General features: G+C 37.9%; 1 protein-coding gene across 1 annotated transcript in view; it reads right to left on the bottom strand.

The window, feature by feature from the left end:
* Positions 1-14,986, bottom strand: part of LOC149151459 (gamma-tubulin complex component 4-like) — a gene marked incomplete at its 5' end in the record, with an annotated part of 418,255 nt that overhangs the window by 198,517 nt on the left and 204,752 nt on the right. Inside the window, 2 exons of the mRNA XM_089443166.1 lie at positions 14,281-14,506; positions 14,717-14,920. Of these exons, the coding sequence (XP_089299292.1) occupies positions 14,281-14,506; positions 14,717-14,920 (430 nt within the window). The remainder of the gene's footprint in view (positions 1-14,280; positions 14,507-14,716; positions 14,921-14,986) is intronic.

The raw sequence follows: 14,986 nt of genomic DNA, 5'->3' as shown, positions 1-14,986 counted from the left end.
TGACGAGAGGGATCCGGAGGCTCATTTGAGGGAGTTAACCCAACTTCGCCAAACAAACAACCCAGAACAGTACATATCATAGTTCTTGAGAGTTTCAGTGATGGCGCCGGACCTATCAGACGCTCGGAGGGTATACACCTTCATAGAGGGCTTACTCGAGCCCCTGTGTGCACTGGTGAAGTCACGCAGACCCTCCACGCTGCAGGAAACAGTTATGTGTACCAGAGATTTACACAGGGCCATCCCCAAGACACGAGCACCCTTTCCTACACATACCCCTACCCCCAGAAGGGTAATGACGCTAGACCCCGACCTCAGCAAACCACCCAAAGACAGGGGCAGCTGGATGATGAGACACAAAAGGACCTCAAGAGGAGGGAGTTGTGCTTTACTTGTCAGGAGCCCTGGGCACTAGGCCATCAGTGCACTGCTGGCAAAGCACATTACATTGAGGTCTTCTCAGATAGTGTCGAGGAGGATGAGGTGGAGCAGGAGTGTGGTATGGGAGACGGTGAGAGTCTAGTAGAGAGAGGACCACCACCACCACCTCCACAGGGTGGGGGCATCTTTTCTAGGCCAGCAGAGAAGGGAACACGCAGTTGTGACCAGAGCTTCATTGGGCCAGCACTTGCTGGAGAAACTTGGAGAGTTGAAGGATATTAGGAGGTCAACCTTGGGGAGGGGTTTTGGAGCAAGTGAGTGCAGCAATTAGGCAGTTTGAAACTCAGCCATGGAGGACTACGCAGAGGGCCAGACTGGGCATCACGTGGGCATTGAGGGAGAGAGCCACAGCATCGGAATCACATCAGGGAAGGAAGGAAATTCATAAGGGATCACATCTTAGTGATTCGGGGCAGTTTTGGAGAGCTTTCCCAGCTTCATTAAGACAGGTTGAGTTTGTCAACTTGAGCAAAGGACGCGCTCCTTGGGGGTTGAATTTCAGAAGTCTGAACTAGGCCAAACCCTTCCTGGGTTTTGGTGGGTTTTTGCTAAGGATCGGGGAGTTGAAGTTTCATAATTTTCTGAGCACGGGAAGTAGTGATTCCAACATTTCGTTTCCAGCAAACAGAATAGTTTCTGGGTAGCGTAGATCAGTGTCTAGAGCAGTAGTTGGGTAGCCCTCAGATCAACATTTACTCACATGGGTTTTGTCATGCTTGTTGTTGGAGACAAGCCTAGGTGCACCATTCCATTCACTGTTGTATTTGCCCATGATGATTTAATAAAATGGCTCATAAGTTCTCTATTTCCAGCGTTTTCATGGGTGTATGATGATTATTTTTCATTTCTGATTGTTGGTTTGTCTCCTTGCTTTGTTTATCACTTAATTTCCTAGTAATGAATATTACAAAATTCCACCCTAGCTTTGGGGTTAAGTTGGAGGGAAAAACTCTGTCGATTATCAGTGTTTAAAAACACACATAGATTGGTGAGACGAAAAACCTCCTAGGATGGAATCCGTTGGCAAAATCATAGGCTTACCTCAGTTGTCACATAATATAATCCATCATACTACCATCATTTACATTACAATTTAAAGAAATTGGGTTCACAATGATATAAGAATGTGCTAGCTGATGATTTTGAACTTTGAAAATTTTGTACAACTGCTTCCTTGGACTTGTGACAAAATAGGTACAACACTACGATTCCTTCTCCTAGAGGTACTGGATTTGTTAGACTTAACAGAGAGCCTAAAAGAAGGTTTCATGTTGAGGACCCCATAATGAAGTTATAATGGAACAACCTAATATTGGGATTTATGCTATCTTGTCTAACTCTATAGTTCCTTTGGATGAAAAGGTTGATGATTTGAAGAATCAAGTATGGCATATGCATTTTGATGGTGCAGCTTCCAAGCATGGTAAAGGTGTTGGATTGTGTTAAAAGTCTCCCCTTGATCATGTTTTCAAGTTTGCCTATAGATTGGAGTTTGAGGCTACCAACAATGTGGCTGAGTATGAAGACCTTTTGTTGGGTCTTGAATTAGCAAGAGATCTAAAGGTAAAACTGCTTAGTGTTAAGGGAGATTCAGATCTTATCATTCAGCAGGTCAAAGGTAAATTTTCATGTAAGAATGATAGACTTAAGAAATATCGAAAATGATGTCTAGGACACTATGAAATTGTTTGATGCTTTTAATCTTGAGACTGTCCCTAGAGAAGAAAATAACCATGTTGATGAGCTTGCAGTTGTTGCATCTACTTTGCAAATATAGAATGGAATAATAAATGATAAAGTCAAGATGGAGGTTATCTTTAGGCCTTCGATCCCTGATAATGTTGAGCATTGGCAAGTGTTTCAAGATGATAGTCAAGTGGTTTGTTTTTTGAATAATTTAGAGGAATTTGAAGATTTTAATATTGGCTATAAAAGGGAAGGATGTAATTCTATTGAAAATGGTGATATAACAAATCCTACCCTGAAAGGTCAAGTAGCTTTGGAGCGACTCTTTGATAGGCACGATGCCACAAAGAGGAATGAAGAAAAGAAAATTGATCCTGGGGAATTCATCGAAGTAAATATTGGTACTTCTGAAGATTCGAAGATTATTAAGATTGGTAAAGGTACCTCTGGTGAAGAAAGAAAGAAATTGATTGATTTGCTTCGTGAATATCGAGATGTCTTAGCATTTTCTTATGATGAGTTGAAAGGTTACAAGGAAGATGTTATGGAACACACTATCCCTTTGATAGATGAAAATACTAAGCCATTTCGTCAAAAGCTTAGGAAAATTAATCCTAAGTTGGCCCCCTTAGTCCAGAAGGAGCTTCAAAAGATGCTTACAGCTGGGATTATAGCACAGACTCATCAATTCATCATGGTGTTCTAACTTGGTGATTGTTAGGAAGAAGAATGGAACAATCAGACTTTGTGTTGACTTTAGAAATCTTAATTTGGCTTGTAAAAAGGATAATTACCCTTTGCCTAACATGGAAACTATGTTGCAAACAGTAACAAGTTTTGGTATGATGTCATTGTTAGATGTCAGGTTTTGGTATGATGTCAGGTTCTGGTCCTAATTAGTAATCTAAACCTACAAGTTTGGTTGAAGCACTTATCTACTTTTAGCTTGATTACATGCCAGCCAGAAATCTGAAACTTACATCTTAGTACCATAAATCAGATTTTTGTGCAATTTTTTAAGGATGTGAGGCTAGTTTGTAATGAGCAATATGAAATAGGCAATAGAATCCTAAAGTTTTCGATCTCCCAACCACATTAAAGATGATTGATTTATGTTACACATTTTTTATATTGAGCAGGGTCTCTTCTCATTGTAGTATTTATCTTTTAGTTTCACACTTTCTCATTAACCTATTATTTGGTCATTCTTGGCCATTAATAAAATTTACCTTATGTTATCTATGTATTAATAATTTCCAGTCGAAAGTTGACAATACTTTATCTTTGGAAATTGACAAGACAATTTCCCTCACATAAATGGTTAACTTTGTCTAGTAGGCCTTGCATTTCCCCTCCAATCAACCTCACTGAGTACATCCTCCTTCTTGTTCATCTCAACAAATGGGATGCTAAAACCACACAGATATTATACCTCCTAACTTAGTAAAACATTGATCTAAAGATGCCTTCTAAATCAAGCTACCCTACTATAGACTTGTCCCACCTGGTTGATTACTCAACCTAGGGTGTCTTGCACACTCCTATGCAATGCACATTTCCAATGGACAAAATGATAACACCAAATTTCACTCCTTACAAATCCTCGTCAACCTTGGATGTTAAGAGAGTTTCTGGGTTGACAGCCTATTGCCTAACCATCAGCCCCTATCCAACAAGTTCCCTCTAGTCTAAACCTTACTCTAGAAGACATTAATAGAAATATTATTCATTATTTCATGGCGATCAATGATTCAAGCTTCTCCTCTAGGCAAGATGATAGTCAAAGGTCGCTTGGATGAATTCATTTTTTCATTGTGACCCCGCTTGCTCTCTCTCTATCTTTCTTTGCAAGGGTGTTCTCTATTGCATAGTGGAGAATCCACCCTCACTGTAATGACTGTACTAAATTAAGAGCCATTACTGAACTGTGAAACTGTAAAGATTGTTGAAACTGTCTGAAATGGTATTAATAGATTTGACGAAGTACTTACCTGATCTGCTACGGCTGTTGCGATGAGGATGCTGCAGAACTTCTCTCGTTACCGAATGACCAAACCACCCAGCCGAACCGAGTATACCTGGATACTCAATCCAGTATGCCTCTCAACCGAAGCATACCGTTCCCCCGTGCCCAGAGACTTCAAAACAAGTAAGGCTCAGTTCCGAATTATAAGCAGTATGGATAAATTTCCTCTCCTTCTTCCTTCAACAGCACTCTCCTTCGTCCTTCAACAGCCCTCGGTTCAGTTTTTCCACTCACAGTCAATACCACCTTCCTTTTTTTCTCCCCCCTTTTATAGCAGAGGTTCCTCCCTCTCTACGCATCAGCTCACCGCCTTTATGGAAGGATAAGATTTTGTTAGGCGGTGACTGCTTGTCAAGGTATTTGCCTTTAATAGAATCAGATCTTCACACATCGGATGGTGTCACTTTATTTGCCTTTAATAGAATCAGATCTTCACACATCGGATGGTGTCACTTTAATTTATGACAGATGGTACTTTAATTTAAATAGTATAAAACCATGATGATTTAAATATTACATATTATTTTATGTCTTATAAAATATCAAGTTTAATCATAAGGTTTATGGGTTTAGTTTTATTAGTACACATTTTCGGTTATATATGTAAACATATGAATAAACTCAACCATATTTCTCACTGAGTGTATATTTCTTCTATTTACGAGAATTAGGTATTTAATTTACACCTTTGATAATTAATTCATTTATCTTATATTTAGACATTCTCCATGAATAGTCGATATATAGTCGATGTATATATATATATATATATATATATACATATACTAGTGCAATGTATATGATGCATGCATATGTAGCTATCATATGCATGCCTCACATGCATGCTAATATTGCTATGTTGTTCGTGATTTGAGATGGGTTGTTACATACACCCCTCCTTCAAAAGAACTTCGTCCCGAAGTTAAGGGTTTATAAAGTATATTGATAATTCCTTTAGAGTATGAAAGGATTGTATTATGCGATTGAATTTTCATTTATGATCGTGAGGACACTTTAAAATTGGAGATTTTGAACGCTGATAGATTTCTAATTTTTAATGGTCATGCCTTGCCCAAACCAGGTTCCCAAGCTATTCTAAAATCATCCTATCCTTCCTAATCTCTTCCGCTCCCATCCTATCCGTCCTCTACTGGAGTATGCCATGGCGTCAGCTATACTGACCTAACCATGCATAAACTCTAAGGATGGCAGCGTCGACTATATCGACCTGATTTCCCAGTAGGCATCCGGCAATCATCATCACACGTCTAGGGGAGCGTGACTCGCACAATCCTCCCATGATCCCAGGTTTTTAGAGGATAAACGGTGGGCAACACCTCCACCCCTCCCAGTAGAATCAGGGTTAATACCCTATCACGGAATCTCTTTGAGCCTTAATTGTTCTGAAGTTTCTGTCATCACGTGGTCATTTGGTAACGGATTTTATCTGCAATCATAAACACTTGTCCATGCATTTATAACATGTGCATTAATATTTTCAAAAAAAACACCTAGCATATGTATATTTCATACATGTCATTTAAAGTATAACATACCTTGCCATAATCTATTCATGTCATTAGCTTTCATACTTACAATGTAATCATTCTTTCGTGTATTGCTTGTGCATAAAACTCATGACTTTAAATTGCTAACTGACACTTGATATTGATCTTACGAGCACATATCGTTATGTTCCAAACTTTCATTGATCTGTATGTGTTTGCTCAGTAACAACTAACTGGGTTATTGTCTTACTTGGTAACAAAATGCATCATATGGACAGTCATTAGCAAGGACAAATCTCAATTCCTTCTTTTTAACAATACTGTTATTTGTTGTGTTCTTTTATATATAAATTGATTGAAATACCTAGCTCAAAGTATGGTATGCAACATATTTGGGGAACATATTTTGAACTCAACATTTCCTTTAACAATAATACACCGAACATTGCTCTATGTTTAAATGGTAGTACTCTTTCAATACCTTGGCCCTTTAGGTTGAATTTATGCTCGTGGAACCTTTGCTCAGGTTGTATTCATCACTTATCTTATTGCTAAATTAGGTCTGAATGTTGCGTAGTATCCGATCCTATTGACTGTTCCACTACCAAGGACTTGATATTCATGCCAAGTGAACTACTGTTTCCAGATCTTTTGCCAGCGCACATTCCAGGGTCCGAACTTAAGTTCTATGCATTATACCAGTTACTTTTATGCCTCTATATAAATGAGTTAATGACTGATGCAATTCCTAGTTAGTTCCTCATCACACGGTGTTTAATAGCAGTGTATTCCTTGTTGAATAATTGTGAATGGTATATATATATTTTCTGAAGTAAAAACTATCAAGAAAACAGCTTACAGAAGTTTTCATACGAACTTGAAGAAAGGTCTCATAGAAGAACTTTATACAAACTCAATTATCAAGGAGGAATATCTACGAGGTTGTAGTAGAGTAGAATTATCATCACATCTCAGCAAAATATCTTAGAGATTGAAATGTCCCGAACAATAACTACAGGAGCCAAATAACAAAAGACTGTATTAACTGTAATCAAATGCACCAGCAGTAGAATGTGTGAGGTTTAAGGTTTATGTGATGGTTCTGTTCATGTGAGAGGTAGGCATGTAACAACAGAACTAGCTTTCAAACAATTGTTAAAGATGTTCCTAAATTGCATCAATCCAATAGTGAAGAATATATCATTACAGAGCACCATTGATTATAAAAGGCAAGAGCAGATTCTAACCATTCAACAACTTGTGGTTTCTATGCAAGATAGAAGAAGACAGTTTGAGGAGTGAGTCCCCTAGTAATTATAAAGGAGGATGACTAAACAAAATGAATATCTAGAAGTTTGTAAGAATATAAACATCATTACCACTTGTTTGTTACTGGAGCATAAATAATAATAAAACGAATTCATCCAAGCAAAATTTACAATTACAAGAGACTAATAATAATTAAAAGCATAATATCAAAATATTCAAGAAGTACTTATCTCTAGAGAATACGTCAACTCCTTTTCGTTCAACTCTTCAAGGAGTTAATCTCGTCCATATTATCATTATCAGGAAGTCCATATCATCAAGGAATTTCACAGCATCAAAGGAGTCCATATCATCATCGACAGGAAAGGCCAGTTTGTATCATCAGGTGGAATATCCTTCAACCACTCTAGGTCAATGCTGCCAATGTCTGTGTGAAGCATCTCAAGAAACCGTTTTATTCTCCCTGCAAGAACATTGTTCATCCCTCGGTCCTTGATGGCATCTGCAGTATCTTCAAGATCAGCATATCTGACTGCATCCCAATTCACAGCATCCTCGGTATTTGAGTCCCTTTCTCTTTTAATCTACAATCTTCTACATTTGTATTCTTCGTTATAGTTTCCCAATCAAATTTGTTCTTTCTACAGTTCCCGTCAATGTGATAATGGTTTATGTGATTGCTATTGCAATTGAAATGGAACTGTTAATTGGGATAATATGGAACATCGAAGTAATTGTCCTAACAAAGAACATAACTAAAATTAACAGAATGCCTATCATAGAGATATGTTATAACTTGGATCATCACTAATATAGTTGAAATTGAGGTATATAAGAAGGAAAGGTCGAACTCGTCATATAAACTTCAGAATGATAGAAGTTTCATGGTAGCATGATCTTGATTGCAAACCTACAGAGATGCCCTTGCCAACCAATAGATCTTTCCAGAAAAATGCCTCAGATTTAAAATGCCACAAAGATTATAACTTGGCTACAGAGGTAGATACGAGCTCATCAGAGAGACTTTGGTTATTGGATCCAAGGGACTTGATTTTGATTGCAGAGATTCAAGAGGACCAATACCACGACTTCTTGATATCGATTCTTCTTACTCATATATATTTGGACCATACCTTAGAGAGGTTAAATCACCGAAATAAAAACCAATTCGGATTTCCATAAGATGCCAAGAAGTACAATAACAAGGATGATATATGATGTTAATACTTTGTTCAATTTGATCTCTGGCTTTTTAAAGGATCAATAATATCAGTACAAATTCAGGAGCCACAGATACATTACTTAGAGATCGCTGAGTATAGAAAGGTTAGAACAGATAGGTGATCATACTTTTAACCATCCTTTCACTGGTACCTTCCAAGATTGAAATTTCTGAGAAATACCACTGATGATTCCAAGGTGCAAGGATTGATACTCCAACTTCCACTTCAGGAACCAAGTAATCTTCGACTTTCTTCCTCATCCTAGCTCTTGTTCCTTGTTAGAAAACCAAATATAGTGTAGTACAAGCAATATTTTCTGAACTTCAGATATTATTGGTGAGGTTAACAGTACTTCTTTTAGATTTATTCTTCCATCAACAAATAATTATACCTCAGAAATTAACCACAGTAGTAAGGAGAAAGCAGAGATCATAATACACAATAAGAGACACCAGAAATTAGGTCCAAGACCAGGGCAAAACCCAACCAAATCCTGCTTAGAGGGATCCTTCAAAATACATAAAGACAAGGACTATACTGACCCAAGAAGACTTCCACAAGTGCAAGGTGTCCACAATTGAATGTCCTATAAAGATCACAAAGGCAAGGTTGATTCTCTCACAAGACTGGAATGTACCCTTCCTATACAACATTAGATCCAGATCTTCAGGTTCTAAAGCTCGAAGAAACTGATGGAGTGTTGAATTCCCAAGCAAATCAGAAAACCCCCTGGGCAAAGCATTTAATTTGCTCTGCAACAGGTGTCACAAAATGACATTGAATCAGCAGCAACCAATTCCATTGATATGCACATACGGTTTTATGAAGAAAATCATTGAACAGGTTTGCAAACATCCGACCAAGAACAAAGACACCAACAGCTGTATAGCTGCACTTACAGATATTATGATCCTCACAACAAACAGAGTATATTGCCAAATCTCAAAGCATTGTGAAAAAAAAAAAAAAAAAATTGAACAGTTCATCACTAGAATTTATGTAGCTATTTTTGGCATATGCTCCACCTTCATGACCAGCATACATAAAAAGAGATCCTGAATGCTTCAATGAAACCTCTAAGGTACCCTTGCCATTTGACACCATTTCAATCATCTTTGTCCTGATCTCTTGGTCAGATTTCTCATTTTCAAACTTGGGATAGAAAGTAGCACGAATTTGAGAACAAGCAAAAGCCCCCCTTGTCTACCACGAAATCTCCCACAACAGGGCCCTTCAGTGACTGCCCTTCTTCAACCGTTGGATTGCTGTTCAATACAGTGTCCACACTCTGCCCAAAAGCCGTTGATAATGGCTTCGCCCCAAACTGTGCAGTACCACTACTACTAGAACTTGAGCTTTCACCCATCACTATCATTGATGACTTTCCTTGATCCCCATTATTACCACCGCCATAGGTTGCAGATCCCTTTGCAACCCACAGTGTTTTCTGTCCAGCTTGACCTTTTGCAACAGCAAGTTTCTTTGATGAATCAGGTCCAATAGACGGTTTGCCTCCAACACTAGTTTTTTAAACCAGATAACTTTGAATCAGTGGAACTTCCAATCCCCCCAACAAACGACTCAACTGGTATAAATTTCTGCTTGGGCTGAGCTCTCCCAGCAACAAGGTTTACTGATACATCAGAAGCACTATTAACTGAGGAAGCTTCTAGAGCAATATTTTTTTTTTTTTTTTTTTTTTTTTTTCTACCCCTGAAATCATCAGCAGATCCACTAGAACCTCTGCTTCCAGAATTAGTAGTCACACTTGCAGATGTCTGGATATCAGCTTTTGGCTTCTCTTTCCACATTGGATTTTCCATGCTCCGTCCCGTATCGGCTTCGTCGCACGAAAGCATCTTGTTAATACGGTGAACACGGAATGGATACATACAAACACGTAGACGGAACGCGTCCTTCCCGGCGAACTTGGCCATTTACTTGTTACAAGCAATACGGATCGCTTCCAGCGCCTTGCTCGTTACAGTTTCGTTCTCTCAACTCACTAATTGAACGCAGAAAGGAAACTCGTCCGCTGCTCATTTGTTGGCACCAACATCGTATATACAGATTTTGGGAGCTGGAACACCCCGACAGTATCGAGCTTCTGCGTAGGGTTTGTTCTTAATCTAGCAATAAAACTTGCTGGACAATAGCACGCCTGTGATTCACTGAAATATCGATTAATAGTTTGAATCATATGCCTCCCCTTTAACGCATCGGCTTCTGCATAGGCAAGTGGCTCAAATGAATCCACAAGAAGCTGAGATCTACGGACTACAATTTCATGCCGATTATCAAGATCTTCTTGAGGTTCTAACAGCATAGCCAATACTAGATACCTCTTAGACTCGAAATCAAGAAGGTGTTTCCGTGAGGACTCCGCCACTATCGGAAATCTCTGGCTTCCGCTGCGTGTAAATCCCCTGCGGCTTTTATCCACGTAGAGGATGAAATGCATTATCGTTCATTTAAATTGGTCTATCCCTGTTTTAAAATTTGGATTTTCATTGTCTTTCGATAACCAAGTGCAAAATTCACCAAAATTCTCTACGCCTCATCGCGGAGACTGTATTATGTAAGGTAACTGTTGAATAAGATTATTTAAAGCTAAACGGCGGGCACTTAGCATCGATAGAAAATCTCCCATGCTTTTCCAAAAAAAACTTTTATGTCGGCGTATAATGACTCATAAGAGCCCACGGGGCACGTAATTCTTTACGCGTCAAATAACTTACCAAACTCACGCTTTAATTTAACACGCAATCGTTTAGCTGGCATCGGACAAGTCCGCAATCCATCCATTGACATGAGCTTTGCACGCCAGTTTCATCACCTGGGAGGGCCTTCGACGCCCCCTATCACTGGCAGAGACGGTTATAAATTACTATCTAGCAGTGGTGATGGCAAAAGCAATGGAGGGGGAGTGGATGTTTCATCTGCGACTACTATCACAGAGTACAAGGGACTCTACTTATGTCAATGATCCTGCCAATGATGATACCCTCATCCAATCTGTGAATAAGCTCTACGAAATCTGCAAGGCCGAAAACTCAGAAGATCTGGTAGCGAGAATTTATCCACAAATCAACAAACTCTTCCAACGATGCATTGCTTCTATGCCCAATTCAAGATCCTCTGCTGGACTTCTCCTTCTGGCAATTCTTCAGTTTTTCCTGGATTATGGGGGGGGACAACTTTGCATGATGCAGATGCTAGCATCCGAACATTCTTCCGTTCATGTCTAAGCCGGCAATTTACAGATTCTTTAGTAGCTGCAGCAACTCATAATTTCCTCAACCGGAATAAAACAAAGTTGTTCAATGCGTATCCATCTCTTCTTCCTGAGTATTTTCCTCTGTTTCTAAAGCTGATTGCATGGAATGGTGGTTCGAGGTGAACACTCGTGACCAGTGTGCAGACATTTGCTGGTTTACAATTGCTGTCAACAACTTAGATTACAATTATTGAATCTAGATGATGATATCGAATCCACTGCTGACCTATACCTGGGGTCTTGAATTTCTAGATTTAATTGCACAGGATGAAATGATTATTATATTATTTTCGTTCACAAAACAAGAAATGTGTACGCGGCAGGATGATGTTGAAGAAAATGCAAATTTAGTAATATATTGTGTGTTTATTCTGTAAAGTTGAGCTATAATATTTCAGAGAAAGTTTTTTTTTTTTTCAATGTGCCGATTTAATAAATAAGAAAAACTTCAAAAGATTATTGTAGAATCTATGGTTTACCTATAGTTATGGTCTGAACTTGCAGAGACAGAATTTCACTGATGGAGTACTTCATATTGTTTGTAAGTTTCATCCCTGTGTGAACTTAATGTCTTCAACATTTCATGCCTTTAGTGCCTGCCATCAATTTATTCACCAAGACTGACAGGAGAAATTGAAACAAAAAAAAACAGAGCGGGCATATACAGGGGATTCTAACAGCATATGGTAACAAGACCATAATCTGAAAAACTACAGTGGACAGATTTAACAATGCTTGCATTCAAGATTCTACCACATTTCAATGAATGAACGGGATTATGATGAACACAGAAATACAGTATGTACACAGTAATACAAGAATTTATGTGGAGAAAAGCCTCATCGGGTATCAAACTTCACTGCCAAATAAAACTCTGTATTACTAAAGAAAACTAATTATTATGGAGCTCTCTGTCACAGATTCACAATGCATCTGGCTACTGTGAGTGTGTACAGATGTTATTGAGTCTCCCACAGTATTAAGCTAGACTGTGAACTCCCTCTCTGTGTTTCCTTTTTCTGCTGGAAGAAGAACAGTTTCTTTTCATGAAGAATAGTTTCTTTTGATCAAAACACATCATGTTCTGTTCTTTAGTATGGTTTTTTTTTTTTGATATCAGATTTATACCTTATTGCAACTTAACAGGTCCGAAAGTTGAACCAGCTCTGATACCATATGTAATGACTGTACTAAATTAAGAGCCATTACTGAACTGTGAAACTGTAAAGATTGCTGAAACTGTCTGAAATGGTATTAATAGATTTGACGAAGTACTTACCTGATCTGCTACGGCTGTTGCGATGAGGATGCTGCAGAACTTCTCTCGTTACCGAATGACCAAACCACCAAGCCGAACCGAGTATACCTGGATACTCAATCCAGTATGCCTCTCAACCGAATTATAAGCAGTATGGATAAATTTCCTCTCCTTCTTCCTTCAACAGCACTCTCCTTCGTCCTTCAACAGCCCTCGGTTCAGTTTTTCCACTCACAGTCAATACCACCTTCCTTTTTTTCTCCCCCCTTTTATAGCAGAGGTTCCTCCCTCTCTACGCATCAGCTCACCGCCTTTATGGAAGGATAAGATTTTGTTAGGCGGTGACCGCTTGTCAAGGTATTTGCCTTTAATAGAATCAGATCTTCACACATCGGATGGTGTCACTTTATTTGCCTTTAATAGAATCAGATCTTCACACATCGGATGGTGTCACTTTAATTTATGACAGATGGTACTTTAATTTAAATAGTATAAAACCATGATGATTTAAATATTACATATTATTTTATGTCTTATAAAATATCAAGTTTAATCATAAGGTTTATGGGTTTAGTTTTATTAGTACACATTTTGGGTTATATATGTAAACATATGAATAAACTCAACCATATTTCTTACTGAGTGTATATTTCTTCTATTTACGAGAATTAGGTATTTAATTTACACCTTTGATAATTAATTCATTTATCTTATATTTAGACATTCTCCATGAATAGTCGATATATAGTCGATGTATATATATATATATATATACATATACTAGTGCAATGTATATGATGCATGCATATGTAGCTATCATATGCATGCCTCACATGCATGCTAATATTGCTATGTTGTTCGTGATTTGAGATGGGTTGTTACACTCAATTTCATATATCTCTCTATATTGTTTTATTTCTGGAAGTCCCTAGAGAGGTTATTCCCTAATCACCCCTCATTTGATTCTATTGACCTATCATTGGTCATTACAGAACATTCATACAAATTCTTTCATTTTGTCATCCTCTATTTTATTCTTCCCCTCAACTCCTGAAAAAATAACCAAACATGAAATGAAGCCACTCTATTAATATTGAAGCATTGCCCAATAACTACAGAACAAAAGATGACCCATCAACAGATGATAAAAATAAATATGCTACTGCACATCAACAAGAAATGCTACTATGTTTAAAAGAAAATCCACTAAAAAAGAAAATTTCAAGATCTAAAGATTGTTATAAGAAGAATTTCGGCATAAATCACATGTAGAAAACCTTTGTCGACGTGTTTCGAACCAACTAGTGTGGTTCATCGTCAGGACAAGTTGGTTTGAAACGCATCGACAAAGGTTTTCTACATGTGATTTACGCCGAAATTCTTCTTATAACTGTTATGGATCACAGAAGCCTCAATTCAAAAATCTAAAGATTGTTTCAACTTTCTGAGACAAACAGTATTATTTTATACCATAAGTTCACTCGTTAGTCAACATTTAAACTTAGCATCACATTGTCATTATGTGCAATATATGAGGCATCTTCCACCCAAACTAAAAACAATAACACAAAAAATTAGGAATGAAACTTTACCTGTATATAGAATTGCAAATTAGTAATCAAATAAGTCATATGTTGTCTAACACGCCACATTGGCATGCGTTGTTGTCGACGTTGTTGAGAAATCAAGCTATTTGTGCGATCCTTGCGTTCACGAGCAGAATCTGCATGATCCTGTTGCATTGCTTCTGCCCAAGATTTTTCCAATTCCAGTTGAATACGCTTAAGCCGTAACAAATACTGAAAAACTTTACAATACCTGATTCATAGGTTCGTCATTAACAGAAATTATAAGTATTCATGCATAATAATTGCTATTATCAAAAAACTGAAGTTTTCAACCAATAAATCAAACAAACTCTCTCATTAATGAAGCACATCCCAATTGCAATCTATCCAACCAAAAAAAATATCAAAATTCTGGCATGAATTTTATCTTAACTAGTAAGAGAGACAAACAAAATCTCACTTGGAAAGCACTTCTCGAGTAAAAAGTAGTTGCAGTGGCCAATCAACACTATACTCCAATGCAATACCATCCCAACCATCTAATGAGGGGCCTGCAGATGAGTTTCCATACGTATTAGACAAGCTACCTAAACTTCCATCCCTAGTCATTTTCGACCTTGATATATCTCCATGATTTGTTGACGTGCTTCCCAATGAAGGCATCCTATCACAAGAAACCAAAGAATTTACTGTGAACCATTCTAACAAGTTACAAGAAATTATCCATGCC

Source organism: Pinus tabuliformis, chromosome 9 (genome assembly GCF_031772625.1).
Source record: "Pinus tabuliformis cultivar Carrire ecotype Pingquan chromosome 9, CPIR1, whole genome shotgun sequence".
Taxonomy (NCBI): Eukaryota; Viridiplantae; Streptophyta; class Pinopsida; order Pinales; family Pinaceae; genus Pinus; species Pinus tabuliformis.
Note: the sequence above shows the minus strand (reverse complement) of the source record. Positions and strands in the feature narration are given on the sequence as shown.